The sequence below is a fragment of the Palaemon carinicauda genome, chromosome 11, assembly GCF_036898095.1.
Source record: "Palaemon carinicauda isolate YSFRI2023 chromosome 11, ASM3689809v2, whole genome shotgun sequence".
Lineage (NCBI taxonomy): Eukaryota > Metazoa > Arthropoda > Malacostraca > Decapoda > Palaemonidae > Palaemon > Palaemon carinicauda.
This window is the reverse complement of record NC_090735.1, coordinates 2,252,128-2,269,944: the sequence shown is the minus strand read 5'-3', so window position 1 is coordinate 2,269,944 and position 17,817 is coordinate 2,252,128. Positions and strand designations below refer to the sequence as shown.

Here is a 17,817-nt window from a genome sequence, read left to right as displayed (position 1 = left end):
TAGACACTAAATTTTCAGATTCCTATTGTATGATGAAAGATTTTCATACATGTTTTTCAAATTTGAAAAAGTGAAATACTAGAGGAATGTTTCAGTGTTATCTGGAATTACTGTTTAAACAATAATTATGAACAATAATTATGAACAAGACAATGTTTGCGCTGTCGCATATGTAATATTTATCTATGTATTTCAGATCTTACAGAAAACCTATTTTTCTTTATAAAAGTGAAGTGTGCCATCCTCCCTTTCATAGGTTACTTAATATACTTTTGTGTAATGTTTCTTTGTGGTCATACCGAAAATGTGGTGTTTAGTTATTTTATTTTCTCTATTTGTTACCTTTATATGTTTATGTCAGTACATGTAATCAATCATCTTGATCAAACATTAGCCGTTGATACACATCTACACCCCATTTTAGGGAGAGCCACTACCAATGTATTATTGTTTATATTTCGAGTTGGATGTAGGGAGGGAGACCACCACTTTCGAGCCACTGCCAATCTGTTGTTACTTTAATCCTTTAATACACACTGCATCGAGTACTTATATTATTTCTCTTAGCCAAATAAACAATGGTAGAGGTAACACTGCTTTTTTAACCACTTACCCACAACCCATCAACAACAAAACCATGCTTAATAAATGTTCAGTAAACTTAACACTTCAGACATAGTGTAAAGGTCACAGAATGATTTCACACTACACACAGCCATTATGACAGCCACAACATGAAGAAATGTATGTAAGGTGCCTACGTGGTCACATCTTTTGGAGTTCATTTTAAAACTGTGGTAACTAATAACTTCCACTAGAGGTTTATCTAACGTAATATAAAATTTCAAAAAGCACATATGGATCTACTGTATAACATATCACTATGCAAACCATACTACAGAATCTTCTTGATATATTCATCATCTTTTAGTACAAAAATGGTTTAATTTTACGTTTAGAAGTTCCACCAACAACGAAAAATTTCAAACACAAATATTACAAAAATATTGAAAAGAGACCAGAAATTTTCAAACAACTGTAAAATACAAGAGATTCTCACCAAGAAAGTACATTTACCATTGAGTAAACTCATCTTTACTCAAAATATATTTACCTTACACTCTCTGAATTTCAAAGAGTTTCACATCCGTGTCATACCAAATAGGAGGATCAACATTCCTGAAAGGATTACAAAATAAGAAGCTTGCAAATGGATTTTGTGTATCTGGACAAAAATCTGAACACAAGACAATGATTTGGATCTAGAAAAAAATATTATTTGAATAAAAAAAATTTTTATTTCTATACTTGCTTGATGTTAATATTCCTTTTGCCCCCAGAAGCTTGGTATGTCAATGTTACCCATTAAAATCAAAAATTTTAAGTAATTTTTATTTTTCCTAACATACTTACCGAGAACTACTTTCTATAGGAGTTACTGGTAATCTCCTCTCTATCGACCAGAGTTTTGCGTATGTTACCCCCCACTCCGCTCTCTAAGTAGACCTACCCCCGGCATCAAGGAATGTACCCTGAGGGTAGGATCAAGGTAGGTCGCTGCTTGGCTGGGTCAGCCTCATCATTAAGTTCTATTGAATTAGCACAATGATAGCAAGGGAAGAGAGGCACTCGGGGAAGGAAGGGAGGGCCATTACCCGAAAGTAGTTCTCGGTAAGTATGTTAGGAAAAATAAAAATTACTTAAAATTTTTGATTTGTTCCAACACGAATACTTAGCTCGAACTACTTTCTATAGGAGACTTACACTTTAGGAGGCGGGAGTGCTATTCTGACCCCCTGACCCGGGCCGTGGAGGCCAAGAGGCCTATGGATAACGGGACCTACTAGAAAGCGGAAGCGAGGGTAACTACACAAAAATTCACGTTCGTGTCTAAGTACTCACCCTATGAAAAACTTCTTTTGACGTTCCTTCCAGGAGCATAGTCGTGAAGAATGTGTTATCTTATGGGAACAGTCGGTATTCCCCGAAGAGGCAAGCAACTAACTGAGTAGGAGGTAGGAAACCGCACTTGTGCCTACCAGTCACTAGTCTTGAACGCGCCTGGGGTTTTTACCGTTACACCGCTTGGAGGGCGGAGATGACTGTTCCAATGGAGAACCCGTCCAAGGATTTTCTTGAGTAGTCCTTGAAGTAGTGGGCAGTAAAGGTTGACTGGTTCGACCAAGTACCTGCTCGCAGGATCTGCCCCACTGCCATGTTTTTCTCAAAGGCTAAGGAGGTGCTCAGGCCCCTGATGTCATGAGGCCGGGGAGTGCCTGGCACTGCCATGCCAACTTCCTTGTAGGTTCTGGCGATAACTTGTCTCAACCAGAAGGAAATGGTGTTTTTGGAAACTTGTTTCTTATTAATACCTGTGGAAACGAAGAGGCTCTTGATGCCTGGTCGGAAATGCGCTGTCCTTTCCAGGTACTGTATTTCCTAATTGTTCGCACTGGGCATAATTTAAAGTCTTCTGCATTGTCTGTCTTAGGGATGGCAGGAATTGAGAAACCCTCAAACTTCGGGTCCCAGACTGCTGGGTTCTGAGTCTTGGCCACAAAAGAAGGCACGAACTTGAAAGATACTTCTTTCCACCCCTTTGAGTGAGAAACGTCGTATGATAGACCATGGATCTCTCCCACTCTCTTAGCGGACGCAAAGGCCAGCAAGAAGACGGCCTTGAGGGTGAGATCTTTGTCTACGATATCCTTCAAGGGTTCAAAGGGGGGACGACACAGCATCTTCAGGACCTTGGCTAAGTCCCACTGGGGCACCCTACTCGCCTGTGGGGGGCAAGACTGCTCGAAACTCTTGACAAGCATCGCTATGTGTCTCGAGGCCCCCAGGTCGATGCCCTTTAGGAGGAAGACTTGGCCTAAGGCGGCTCTAACTCCTTTTATGGCTGGAATTGACATTCCTACCTTGTCCCTAAGGAACACCAGAAAATCTGCTATGTCTGGGACAGAGGCCTTAAGAGGTCTAATGTGCCTCTCAGAGCACCACTTCGTGAAGGAGGCCCATTTTGCCTGGTATACCGCGGCTGACGACTTTCTCAGGTATAGAGACGTTCTCTTAGCCGTGGAGGGAGAATATCCTTCCTTCTTCAGGAGCCGCTCGATAGTCTCCAGGCGTGAAGACGAAGGGAGAGTGGGTTGTCGTGGAGCCTGAGAAAGTGAGGCTGGTGCAGAAGGTCTGACCTGGCGGGCAGAGGCCTCGGCGGTTGACTCGCTAGGTCTTTTAGGTCAGCGAACCACACTCTCTCCGGCCACCAGGGCGCTACCAAAGTCATCTTTAGGTTTCGGGCGGTCCTTACTCTGTTGAGCACTTGTCTTATCAACGTGAAAGGGGGGGAAAAGCGTACACATCCAGATCGTCCCACTTGTGCTGAAAGGCGTCTTCTAAGGCTGCTTTTGGGTCTGGTACAGGGGAACAATAGACTGGGAGTTGGGCGTTGAGTTTTGTTGCAAAGAGGTCCATCACCGGGGAACCCCAGCGCTGAATGATGAGCCTGGCTACTTCCGGGAGAAGGGACCATTCTGTCCCTACTATCTGGCCCATTCTGCTGAGGCCGTCGGCCAGAACGTTTTTCTTCCCGGGAATGAACCTTGCTAACAACACCACGTGATTTTCTTCTGCCCAATTTAGAATCTCTATGGTGAGATCGCACAACTCTCGATTTCAGGCCTCCCTGTTTCTTTATGTATGCTACTACCGTGGCGTTGTCGCACATCAACGCCACGGTGTTTCCCTTTAGCAGACTTGCAAAGTGTAGGCACGCCTTCTGGACTGCCTTCAACTCCAGGACATTGATGTGGAGTTGCTTCTCCCCTTCCAACCAGGTACCTCGTGCCGTTTCGTCGAGGAGATGGGCTCCCCATCCCTGGTTGGAGGCGTCTGTGAACAGAAGTAACTCGGGAGGGCCGGTTCCGAAGGGCATCCCCTTGAGGGAGTTCGATTGGCAGTGCCACCATTCCAGGGAGGGTCTCCTGTTCGGAAGGACTGGAATTAGCACTTGTTGTGAGTCCGTCTGGCACCAGAGGTTCTTGAGATTCCATTGGATGGATCTGAGCCTTACCCTCCCTTGGGGAACTAGTTTCTCCAATGAGACCAGGTGGCCTATCAGCCTCTGCCAGTCTTTCGCTCTCCTGGGGTGTTCTGATAGGAACGGCTGAATGATGTGCCTGAGATTCCTTATCCTGTCCTCCAAAGGGAAAACTTTTCCCTGAATGGTGTCTTATGTCATCCCCAAGTAGTTCATTCTGGTGGACGGGGATAGATTTGACTTCTTCGGGTTGATTACAATCCCCAGATCTCTGCAAAATTGAGGAGACTTCTCCCTTGTTCCTCCAAGAGGACCTTTGAGGCGGAAAGGAGCAACCAGTCGTCCAGGTATCTGATAAAGCGGATGCCTCGTTCGTGAGCCCACACTGAGACAGTCGTGAAGACTCTCGTGAACACCTGGGGCGCTGTTGACAGACCGAAGCAAAGAGTCCTGAATTGCAGGATCTGGGAACCCCATTTCACCCGGAGGAACTTCCGACTCGAGGGGTGGATCGGAATTTGGAAGTATGCGTCCTTGAGGTCGACGGTCATCATAAAATCTTTCTCCCTCAAGGACAGCAGGACTGACTTCGGAGTGTCCATTTTGAAGTCCGTCTTCTTGACGAACTTGTTGAGAGCTGACAGATCTATAACCGGTCTCCACCCCCCCGTTGCTTTCTCCACCAGGAACAGGCGACTGTAGAAACCTGGCCCTGGGAGAAGAACTTCTTCCATGGCGCCCTTCTCTAACATGGAGGATACCTCCTCTTGAAGGGCGGTCCTCTTTAACGAGTCCTTGGGAGCTAGCCATTCTGTCCGGTTGGCCGGAATAAGAGGGGGTGGTTCCGTTAGGAACGGAAGTCTGTAGCCCTTCTTTAGAACGGACACTGTCCAAGGCTCTGCCCCTTGAGCCTTCCATGCTTGCCAATGTTGTCTGAGGCATCCCCCAACCCGAGGCTTGGGCGGGGATAGGGGGCCTCCCACTCTATCTTCTTCTAGAGGGGCGGCCTGATCTGCCTCTCCTAGAGGCGGAGTAACCCGACCTGAAGGAGCTTGAGGGCGCTGGAGCTCCCCTACGGGAGGGCTGAGGCGTTGTGGACCAGGAGGAAGAGGGGGCCTCTCTCCTCGTAGTGCTGGAAGAGGCTTGGGGCATCGCGGCGCTATCCGAGACGGACCTCTTGTAGGGCGGCCTCCTAGAAGTCGTCGGTCTGGGGACGTTAGCCTCCTTCTTTTTCAAGACCTTCTCCATTATGGCTTCTAGTTCCTTCAGAGGAAACAGAGACTCTCCCCACAGGGGTAGGCTGCAAATGGCTCGCGCTTCCCTGTCTGGTACCTTCCGAGACACCTTACGGAGAACCCAGTTGGCTGTTAGGGCGAGAGACTGATAAGTCAGAAACTTCAGGGTTTTACCCCCGGAGGTAATGAGGTCCCTCAGTAGGCCTTGCTGGTCAGGGTCCTCGGAGTCAAAGGAGGCTTGAACACCCACCAAAGTGGAAGCCCACCAGTCCAGCCAAGAGACGTTCACTAAGTCTCGCGACATTTCCTCCATCATGGAGGCTTCTGCTGGCGAGAAACAGACTGGGGCCGAAGAGGCTCTATCGTCTGAGAAGCCTTGACTCAGGATGTCTACGGCCGACTCCACTTTACAGGGACCTGGGCGCCGTCCTGCTGGCACATAGACTTTGCCTTGGGGTTTGAGGCCCTGGAGCAATTTCGAGGCACTCTGGGTTTGGGGGCCTCGGCATTGCTGGCCACTACCTTGTCGATGTACTCTTGCCCTAGAACTAGATCTCGGGCTAGAGGGAGTGCTAAGGACGTCTTAGGTTGGGAGGGAGTTTGCATGATCCTCAGCAGGCTTGACCTCCAGGAATCTCCATCCGTAGCCGCAGGTTCTGCTATTTCGTGGTGCCTTCTGATAAGGCTAACCACTCTCCTATAGGCGGAGTCCTCCGTCGGGGAACCCTCCCCTCCGTCAGCCAAGGTCTCGGCCTGAGGCGGGGGAGCTGGGTTACCGGGCACGCCGACTGGACGCCTAGCCCTTGGGGCCAGGGGCGCCGTCCTGCCGAGGTACTGGACCTCATCTTCGGGTATGTCCGCACCAGGGACTCGGGATAATGCAGGCACCGCTGGTTCAGTGGGGACTCTCGTACGCCCTAAGGCTCTGGGTGCCGAGGACGTGGTTCCCGTGGGCTGACCCGACAGCGGGAACCGTTCCTTCCGACTCGAAGGCCGCACCAGCTGGGCTGGTTCGGCCAGGCTGCCTGACAAGAAGCGCGTTTCCCCCCGCTGGGCGGGGTGAACCGGAGGCCTCGAGGACTTATGCTTTCTAGAGAGGTCTTTCCTGCGAGCCAGGTCGCGAGGGTCAAGGCTGTGCTTAGAGGAAGGCAGCCTTGGCGATCGCTCACTGGACCGGCGGTCTGGGGAACAAAGCACCTTCGAGTCCCGCGAAGATACGTAGATCCAGGCGCCACCGGGAGATACACTTCTCCTATACTTACGGCCTGGGGAGCGGGAGCGCTTTCTGCTATACCGCGAACGCGACCTCGAACGGGAACGCTCGCTCCTGGACCGCTCCCTCCGACGGCGGTGTTTCACCCTGACCTCTTCCTCTGACGAGGAATAGACGTCCGATGAGCCCGACGACACTGTGTTCACCGCGTGTCGGCTGGTAGCGGGGACTGCGGGGGACTTCTTCGGGCGTTGAATGCCAGAGGTCGAGGGCTGGAGGAAGTCATCGGGGTCTTCCGTGGGGAGGGTTGGGAACGACTCAAACCGTTCCATGCCCGGGAGCCAGGGATCCAGGGTCACATCCATCCTTAGGGGTGACCTACCCGGCGTCTTCGGGAGCCTCCAACCGAAGGCATCGTTACCCGAAGGTCGAACTTTCCTCTGGTTGTCTCCCCCTAACGACGATCCAGAAGCACAGGCCCACGAGGGCGGCGGTGATACCGAGACCGCGTTACTACCCCACAAGGGGTCATTGGAGGAAGCGTGCCCCCCGAGCACAAGGGCCGACTCTCCGGACGCACTACTGGGTCCTTCACTAGCCCCAGATGGGCCCGCAATTGGCACTGCACTTACACTGGGCTCCTGGGAAAGGACGCCTTGTTCATCCACAACACTAGACTTACCTCGTCCCCTACTCTGTGTAGGGGACGGTGAAACCGAGGCCCCGTCGGACCGCTCACTGGGTGATGGTATCGGCGAGGAAACACTAATTTTCCTGGGGGAACGTTTCGCTGATTTCCTCTTTTTGGTACCGTAGCGTACCCACTGTATATCGCACCAGTCTACACACTCGGGGCACGTATCTGCTGACGAGCAAACCTTTCCCCTACAGGAGGAACAAAGGGAGTGAGGATCCACTTCCGGCTTGGAGAGGAACGCTCCACACGATTTCCCGGCTCTAGACCCAGGACAACGGCGAATTTGCTCCATAACGCACACAACGCACGACACAAGCACTAAGGGAATCAATGAAAACACTGGGTAAGCACACGGGTGGAAGGTGAACGCACAGGAACACTTGGGAAAAGCACACTGGAAAACGCAAGTTGCCACGCTGGGAACACGTGGGGCACTAGAACGCACACAAAGGATCGACAGAGAACGAGAGCAAGGTGTGAACGCCACGCGACCAGAGAACTTAATGATGAGGCTGACCCAGCCAAGCAGCGAACTACCTTGATCCTACCCTCAGGGCACATTCCTTGATGCCGGGGGTAGGTCTACTTAGAGAGCGGAGTGGGGGGTAACATACGCAAAACTCTGGTCGATAGAGAGGAGATTACCAGTAACTCCTATAGAAAGTAGTTCGAGGTAAGTATTCGTGTTGGAACAAATTAAAATTAAAAATCATGTTTTCTTTTCTTCCAATATACTAATGCCTCTAGTAAGGTAACATGATCAACTAATGTCTAATCACAATTGCAATGAGTTGTATAGCCTTTTCATTTTTCAAAGTCAAACTAATTCCTTATCCTCTCGACGCCCCTAGTAGTTGGGAGGTCATTGTGCGTGTATATGAACATGGATGAGTTTAGAAATAACAATATATTAAAATTCCTCTTATTTCCATGAACATCCGTAATGTTTATATTTCTGACTCTCACACTATTAGTGATGGGAAGCCAGTGAAAAAAGGAGATAGGGCATTTAGTTTCCCATAGTCAATAAAATGAATGTCCTACACTTATTTTATCAGGTTCTTCAACAATTGCAACACGAATATTACATTTTTGGTAACATTCTCGTGTGCCTTTCTTGTTTTGATCCATAATTTTAATTTGATAGTTGATTAACATCAGAATTGCAAAGTTACCAAAATATGATAAAGTTGGAAAATGTGGCAAATTACACAGCTTACTGATGATAATTTAAAAAATAACTCTGATTAAGTCATTGGAAGAAAACAGGGTAATCAAATATTTTAATTATGCAGTAAACAAAAAAGAAAATTACAAATAATTAATAGGAACGTAAAATATATTCAAATTTATATAAAAAAAAAAACATGCTCAAAAAGAGACGAATCTTCTAAAAATGTTATTTTTATTAGTAAAATAAATTTTTGAATATACTTACCCGATAATCATGTAGCTGTCAACTCCGTTGCCCGACAGAATTCTATGGAGGGATACGCCAGCTATCACAATACTAGAAGGGGGTGTATTTACCAGCGCCACCTGTGGCCAGGTACTCAAGTACTTCTTGTTGACACCTCCTCAATTATTCCTCGGTCCACTGGTTCTCTATGGGGAGGAAGGGAGGGTCGATTAAATCATGATTATCGGGTAAGTATATTCAAAAATTTATTTTACTAATAAAAATAACATTTTTCAATATTAAACTTACCCGATAATCATGTAGCTGATTCACACCCAGGGGGGTGGGTGAAAAACCAGTGTACAAGACTAAAGGATAGCTAAGTATCCCGTATTTCATATAATCAGTTATCCACAATAACAATGAAATAATAAGTACCTGGTAAGGAAGTCGACTTGAACCGTTACTCTGCCTTTAATAAGATCGTCTTCCTTACTGAGCGCAGCGTTCCTCTTGGGAGGCTGAATCAACTCAAAGGTGCTAAAGTATACAGGGCTGCAACCCATACTAAAGGACCTCATCACAACCTTTAACCTCGGCGCTTCTCAAGAAAGAATTGACCACCCGCCAAATCAACAAGGATGTGGAAGGCTTCTTAGCCGACCGTACAACCCATAAAAAGTATTCAAGAGAAAGGTTAAAAGGTTATGGGATTATGGGAATGTAGTGGCTGAGCCCTCGCCTACTACTGCATTCGTTGCTACGAATGGTCCCAGGGTGTAGCAGTACTCGTAAAGAGACTGGACATCTTTGAGATAGAATGATGCGAACACTGAATTGCTTCTCCAATAGGTTGCATCCATAACACTCTGCAGAGAATGGTTCTGTTTGAAGGCCACTGAAGTAGCCACAGCTCCCACTTCATGTGTCCTTACCTTCAGCAAAGCAAGGTCTTCTTCCTTCAGATGAGAATGTGTTTCTCTAATCAGAAGCCTGAATAGTAAGAAACTGAGTTCTTAGAACTTGGAAAAGAAGGTTTCTTGATAGCACACTATAAGGCTTCTGATTGTCCTTGTAAAGGTTAAGACCTTTTAGATAGTACCTAAGAGCTCTAACTGGGCAAAGTACTCTCTTCAGATCATTCCCCACCAAGTTGGACAGGCTTGGGATCTCGAACGACTTAGGCCAAGGACGTGAAGGAAGCTCGTTTAGCAAAAACCGAGCTGCAAGGAACATGTAGCCGTTTCAGATGTGAAAACAATGATCCTGCTGAAGGCGTGGATCTCACTTACTCTTTTAGCTGTTGTCAAGCACACGAGGAAAAGAGTTTTTAATGTGAGGTCCTAAAAAGAGGCTGATTGGAGAGGTTCAAATCTAGATGACATAAGGAACCTTAGGACCACGTCTAGATTCCAGCCTGGAGTGGACAACCGACGTTCCTTTGAGGTCTCAAAAGACCTAGGGAGGTCCTGTAGATCTTTGTTGGTGGAAAGATCCAAGCCTCTGTGGCGGAAAACCGCTGCCAACATACTTCTGTAACCCTTGATCGTAGGAGCTGAAAGGGATCTTACTTTCCTTAGATATAACAGGAAGTCAGCAATCTGGGTTACAGTGGTACTGGTTGAGGAAACTGCATTGGTCTTGTACCAGCTACGGAAGACTTCCCCTTGAGACTGATAGATTCTGAGAGTGGATGTTCTCCTTGCTTTGGCAATCGCTCTGGCTGCCTCCTTCGAAAAGCCCCTAGCTCTTGAGAGTCTTTCGAAAGTCTGAAGGCAGTCAGACGAAGAGCGTGGAGGATTGGGTGTACCTTCTTTACGTGAGGTAGACTTAGAAGGTTCACTCCTAGAGGAAGAGTCCTGGGAATGTCGACCAGCCATTGCAGTACCTCTAAGAACCATTCTCTCGCGGACCAGAGCGGAGCCAACCAACGTCAGCCGTGTCCCTTTGTGAGAGGAGAACTTCTGAAGTACCCTGTTGACAATCTTGAACGGCGGGAATGCATACAGGTCGAGATGGAACCAATCCAGCAGAAAAGCATCCACGTGAACTGCTGCTGGGTCTGGAATCGGAGAACAATACAACAGGAGTCTCTAGGTTATCGAGGTAGTGAACAGATCTATGGTTGGCTGACCCCACAGGGCCCAAAGTCTGTTGCAAACATTCTTGAGAAGGGTCCACTCTGTGGGGATGACCTGACCCTTCCGTCTGAGGTGATCTGCCATGACATTCATACCGCCCTGAATGAACCTCGTTACCAGTTAGCTTTCGATCTTAAGACCAGATGAGTAGGTCCCTTGCGATCTAGAACAACTTCCACGAAAGAGTCCCTCCCTGCTTGAAGATGTAAGCCAGGGCTGTGGTGTTGTCAGAGTCCACCTCCACCACTTTGTTAAGCTGGAGGGACTTGAAGTTTATCAAGGCCAGAATAACCGCCAACAACTTCTTGCAAATGATGTGAAGTGTCCTTTGCTCCTGATTCCATGTTCCCGAGCATTCTTGTCCGTCCAAAGTCGCACCCCAGCCCGTGTCTGATGCGTCCGAGAGGAGACGGCGGTCGTGTTTCTGAACAGCCAAAGGTAGACTTCCTTGAGAAGAAAGCTGTTCTTACACCACGCGAGAGAAGACCTCCTCTCTTCGGAAATAGGAACTGAGACCGTCTCTAGCGTCATGTCCTTTATCCAGTGAGCAGCTAGATGATACTGAAGGGGGGGGAGGTGGAGTCTCCCTAACACGATGAACAGGGCCAGCGATGAAAGTGTCCCTGTTAGACTCATCCACTACCTGACTGAGCATCGGTTCCTTCTCAGCATGCTCTGGATGCATTCTAGGGCTTGGAAGATCCTTGGGGCCGACGGAAAAGTCCGAAAAGCTCGACTCTGAAGATCCATACCCAAGGAGACAATGGTCTGGGATGGAACGAGCTGAGACTCCTCAAAATTGACCAGGAGGTCCAGTTCCTTGGTCAGATCCATAGTCCATTTGAAAATCTCCAGACAGCGACGACTTGTGGGAGCTCTTAAAAGCCAGTCGTCTGACGGAGCCGGACACAAGATCATGATACTGCTGCACAGTCTGTGAACTGTCAATCATGGGCAAGCGAGGAAGTACAGTGACAACCCGAATCTGTCTAGACTGTCTGGGTCGTACAGACAACTCCTTATCGGGTTGCTGAGGTTGCCGCACTGCGTCACAACAAGTCACTTCTGTTGGTAGTTGAACGTCTTCCCCGTGACACATTGACTCCGTAAACAAAAAATCCTCTAACAAGGACTAAGCCTGGACTGCATGTCATGCAACACAGCTCAAGGTCTATGGGAGCAGGTGTGGTAACAGACGGGATTAGCGACTGAAGTGGAACCATTACCTTCCCTGGAAGCATGTTATGCTTAAATAAAAGTCCATAAGAGGTTATGCAGCTAAAGGCTCCCTCCAAATGACAGAGTCCTCAAGGGAATATCAGAAGGAGGGAGAAAAGAACTTTCTCATCTACAGGGACCATATCCTAGAAAAGCTAAGTTCTCTCAGTGAGGGTTCACTGGTGCAAAAGCAGCAGACTAGAAGGCAACGTTATGAAACTGCTTGACAGTCTAGTGAGTTGGCAACAACCAAAGATGTGTGACTGAGAAGCATGCGGTAAGGTATGCAGAGCATGATGTATGCAGAGTATGCTGTATGCAGAGCATGCTGTATGTAGAGCATGTTGTATGCAGAGCATGCTGAATGCAGAGCATGCTGTATGCAGAGCATGTTGTATGCAGAGCATGCTGAATGCAGAGCATGCTGTATGCAGAGCATGTTGTATGCAGAGCATGCTGTATGCAGAGCATGCTAAATGCAGAGCATGTAGTAAGCAGAGCCTGCTGTAAGCAGAGCCTGCTGTAAGGAAAGCAGAGCGTGTGCATGGGGTTTAACATTTCTCAGAAATTCCATGACCAGTGCTAGAGTGCTTTATGCATGCTTGTATGGGGTTTTAATATCAACATAATATTTACCTTACATTCATAACTCATGATGCGATCTTGTTAAAAATATATTGCAAGGAATACAAATATATTTTTATAAGTAATACAAATAACCTCCATTATCATATGGTTTGAAAATGGAGGTAAGGTATGCTGAACAGCAGAGTCAGAACGAGCTGGAACAACAATAGTTGTGGTTTCCTCTTCAAGACTCTGTTGAGGGAACACCTGAGGCTCAGTCTGCAAAGGCTGAATAAAAGACAAGCAGAAGGAAGGCGCATGGGTGGAGGGGGCTGACTCCTAGCATGAGTGGTTGAACCCAAGGGTTGCGCTTGCTGAGCGGTTGGCGGAAGCGGAGTAGCAAGTTCCAGTTCCTGTGGTGTGAGCGGAGCGCGATGAGGAAGAGGCTGCGCAGAACAAGGTAAATGTCTCGCAAGCTGAGGCTCCTGAGGCGCAAGGCTAAGGTGTTGTGGTGCTTGCCTTGTGGAGGGTTGAGCTCGCTGCAGCGAGAGCTGAGGAGACTGACTCATGGACGGGAGAGGTTGTTGTACCTCAACCGAGTGTTGCATCACTGGTGGAGCAGCAAGTGGAGGCGGAGGAAGAGAGGTATAATCCTCCTGATCCCATTGTAAAGGTTGCCTTAAGGAAGGCGGAGGCTGAACACCACTGGGAACAGCAAACTCAGCACGTGGCTCAACATCGTACGCCTGGCAGGTGGTACTGCGATCAGGCGGAGCGAGCGTGGGCGGAGGGAGTGTAGGCGGAGGCGGAGGCGCAACACTCTCAGCCCGACACTCACGCATCAAGTCCGAAAGCTGTGCTTGCATGGACTGTAGTAGAGTCCACAACATCGTACGCCTGGCAGGTGGTACTGCGATCAGGCGGAGCGAGCGTAGGCGGAGGGAGTGTAGGCGGAGGCGGAGGCGCAACACTCTCAGACCGACACTCACGCATCAAGACCGAAAGTTGTGACTGCATGGACTGCAGTAGAGTCAACTTGGGGTCGGCAGACACTAAGGTCTGCTGAGGTAAAGCCTTAACAGCAGAGATCTGTTGCGGCAGAACCTTACTCCTCTTAGGCGGAGTGCATTCAACTGATGACTGAGGAGAGTCAGAGCTAACCCAATGACTGTCATCCGAGTTGTTGAACTTTAACTTCGTACGTCTGGCATAGGTCTGGACTTTACGTTTAAGAGGTCTTGAGACCTGAGACCAGCGTTACTCTGCCTTTATTTTCTCCCCTAAATCTCTTCTGCAGACGAGCAAAATAAGGGCTCAATCGTCTGCGGGTGGGAGTGACGGTCTCGGTAAGACACGCCCACAACCACCGAGGATACTTCTGTGCGCCGATCAAGGCCTGCTGAACCCTTATGCCCTTCGACATTGCTTCTCCCCTGGTCTTGGGAGCTTGCAAGAGGTCCCGGACTGGGAGGACGACTGGCGCGCACAGAAGTACCCTCACGCACAACACTGACATACTTTGCGCTAATCACTTATCACTTTGATTTCTGTTTGCACTTATTTCACTGAACTCGAAACTTTAAGTGGTTTGTACCTGAAACACGCAATTCTATCCTTTCTCAAAAGTTAGTAATTGCGAAAACAGAATTACAATGTAACAGAAAAATCTAATGAAAGATAATTCAGTGGCTGGAAAGAGACTAAACACTAGATCACTCTAGAAACGTTTAGTTTCTTCCCCTAAAGAGACTAGGGAGAAGAGCAAAAACGATAACGACGTTACTCGTACGCCTGGCAGGCTTGAATGAAACGTTTATTCTCCTCTTTCTCCCTCCGTCTCTATCTCTCTCTCTCTCTCTCTCTCTCTCTTGACTTAGAACCTGAGAGAAGAGCCCAATCATATATAGCGTTAAAACATATTATTGTTAAAGGAAAAAACTGAAATATTTCCCAAAATGAAAAGTTCCTTTATTAGGATCAAAACCATTAAGTTAAGAAAGAATGAACAAAATGCTAGACACGGTTACTCTTACTGCAACGTGAAACCGTGAACATTCTTTCTCTATCGTAACGATAGAGTGCAAGTTGAACGTTCTGAACGTCAACAACTGCAGAGACAAAACAAAACGTTAGTTCAACTTTGAAAACAGTACGAGACTATCAAAGAAATTCTTTCAAACTCTGTGGCGGAAATAGCATAATATGTTAACAGGTAAAACCGAAATGACGGGCTCAATGTTAATTAACTTCGGTACCAAGAAAAGACCGCCTACTATTAGGAAGGTCGAATATAAACAAATATAAAAATTAATTTTAATAAGTTTATAATAAAAGGAAGTTAATCGAAGAGGCCTATAAGAGGCGGAGAGATATAAAATAAATCTATAACTTTTGTTAAGCAAAATTAAGAAAGAGAGTCTATACTCTCTTAGACACCAACACTTCCGTCTAAGGGAAGGGTCGGCCATTGAAAGGTGAACGAGAGTTCATACTCTCTTCGTCACCATAATTAATCAAATTAATTCCAAAAGCTAACTAAGCTAATATAGAAGTTTCCAGTAAAGCGACAGCCGAAATCAAAGAGAAATACTTCACCAAAGTCGTGAAAATACTCCAAGAACATAAGCGTATCCCAGAACGTCTTGCCGGAAGCACGACAGAGGAATAATTGAGGAGGTGTCAACAAGAAGTACTTGAGTACCTGGCCACAGGTGGCGCTGGTAAATACACCCCCTTCTAGTATTGTGATAGCTGGCGTATCCCTCCATAGAATTCTGTCGGGCAACGGAGTTGACAGCTACATGATTATCGGGTAAGTTTAATATTGAAAATGATAATTTAGTAATCACTAGCAACACAAAGATTCCAGGTTTATCAAACGATGCTTTTGTTCCAAAATCAAATAGTCTCTTTGAAAGTAAATCATAAACTTAATAATAACGAGGCAGTTATTCGACTACGATGTGTTATGGCCATAACTGAGAAGCTTATGGGGCTAACTAGTTATTTCGGATGACTTACATATTCACATATACAACAATGACAAGTGTCGCTGTTTCTAGTCCACTGCAGGACAAAGGTCTAAGACCTATCAATTCATGTCTGGGGTTTGGCCAGTTTTCATCATTATGCTGGCCAGTGTCGACAGGTGATGGTGGGAGATTTTCGTTTGACGGCTCACAGTAAACTAACCACAGTCAATAAAATGAATGTCCTACACTTACCTAAAGTCTGGGGTTGTTAGGTAACGCCAAAACTCTAGATTACCATATCTACATACTGTATCACTTTGTCACCTAATTATTTATATGACAAAAAACTTAATTACTGTGGAACTAAAGCACATATATGATTTCACAAAAACAAACACTAAATTTGAAAGGTTACTAGACTGAAGCACCAAAGTATAATTTTACCAAATGAACCATATGAACTATATGATATTTGACCCAGCAACCGATATAGGCACTAAAGCCCAATAATTTATACATAAAAAATGAAATTTCTAATTTATGTTTACCAAATACAAATTTTGTATGCCATTAAACTGTCTCTAAAAACCTGATCCAATTATTTATGTGCTTTCGTGACAAAACCTTTAATACTTAAGAACATTGCATTCTCGGACAGAGGTCGATTTTTAATTTTATTACCATGAAACATATAAGGTACGTACCTTTAATGCCCTTAGTTATGTCCAAATAACAGACTTTTAATAATAATTTTTCTTATTTCTATGTGGTGGATAACAGGGGAGGGTGGGCTGTGCCACCCTAGCAGTACCAGCCGAACTCGGTTGAGTCCCTTGCCAGGCTGGGAGGAACGTAGAGAGGAGAGGTCCTCCTCTTTTTTGTTTCTTTTGTTTGATATCGGCTACCCCCTAGAATTGGGGGAAGTGCCTTGGTATATGTATATATGTATGTAAGTATTTTTATGAACCTCCCAATATACATACTACTAATTCTCAAGAAGCTTGGTTTAATCGGTATTTACCTGTAAAATTTAAGAAAATTTTCCATTTGAATAAAGCGATGCCCTTAGTAAAGGAAGGAACACTCTAGCGGAAAGTGATAAATGATGCGCCTTTGTCTCTTGTTTCTCAGTCATGTTTGTGTTCAGATGCTCTCCAGAGTGTTTGCTTATTACGGCTCATTACATTGTCTTCCCCGGATTTTGTCAGCAATTACTGCCTTGTGTGTGCATCGGACTCGTTTCTGGAAGATCATGATCTCCTTTCCTTTTGCGTATCGTGTTAGAGGTAATACTGTGATTTCAATAACCGTTGCGAAGAGTGCCTCTTATGGAAAAGTAGGTTTTGATGATTGCCAATCAAGTTAACAGGTCAGAGCACTAAAGGGAACTTGTTGTTAGTTCAAGGCTCTGGGAGACGTTTTGAAGTCTGTACTGTGCAACAAACTTTCAGTTCATTACTAAAATACTATTAACATTAGACTAAACTTGGGAGTTAGATTAAGCTTGGTAACGGGGTAGGTAGGACAAGTTATCGATTTAAAGACGCACTGTTATCCGGAGTGAAGAAGAGATGTAACCTACCAGCTGCGCTGATAACACACCAATAACAAAAAATCTTAAAACTGTCTATGATATGAAATGCCATCTCCCAAATTAAAAAAATATTATTTCAAACATGCTTACTTAAACGAAAGTTGGAATATACTGATCCAGTGACCAAACTCTGTCTTCGACCTCATAATCTAGATGTCATATAGAGCGACTAGAATAATAGGAATGCAAATAACCGTACAAAAGAATCCAATATAATATTTGTCATTTTTACAACCAGACTTGTAAACAGTACAACAACCTGAGAGTAAGAAATTACCATACTAAAGTAAACGCATGATGAACCAGAGGCCAAGCTGGTAAGCAAACGAAAATGCACTATCAGCCATATTGATCTCGTTATGCAATCTATCAACTGAGCTGAAACATCACCACAAACAATCCATTTATAAAGGCATCAACAACATGAAATGCCATAACCCCACATAAAAACGATATTGTCCAAACTCGCTGACTTCAAAGAGTGGTGGGATATAAGGATCCAGCTACCCAATTCAGTATTGTGGATATGCAATGGTTAAGTTGCAGATGGAGTAAAGACATCAAGACTCCTAAAGGAATGCTTCTCTGTAAGGCGTAACGATTATTAAGAACCTTTACTGACGAACCACTTAAGTAACTAGACCTGACCAGTGAAGTTAGGTTAGTTCAAACAACTGGGAAGGCAAGTCAAGCTTACAGCCCACAAGAGAAGGCTCGCTGACCTTCAAGAATAATAAGG

General features: G+C 46.1%; 1 protein-coding gene across 2 annotated transcripts in view; it reads right to left on the bottom strand.

Moving 5' to 3' along the window:
- Positions 1-358: 358 nt before the first annotated feature.
- LOC137649934 (protein HID1) overlaps positions 359-17,817 on the bottom strand; it is a 91,006-nt gene continuing 73,547 nt past the window's right edge. For both annotated transcript variants that reach the window (XM_068382880.1, XM_068382881.1), the window contains one exon: positions 359-1,179. In XM_068382880.1, coding sequence (XP_068238981.1) covers positions 1,116-1,179 — 64 coding nt within the window. In that variant the 3' untranslated portion in view covers positions 359-1,115. The remainder of the gene's footprint in view (positions 1,180-17,817) is intronic.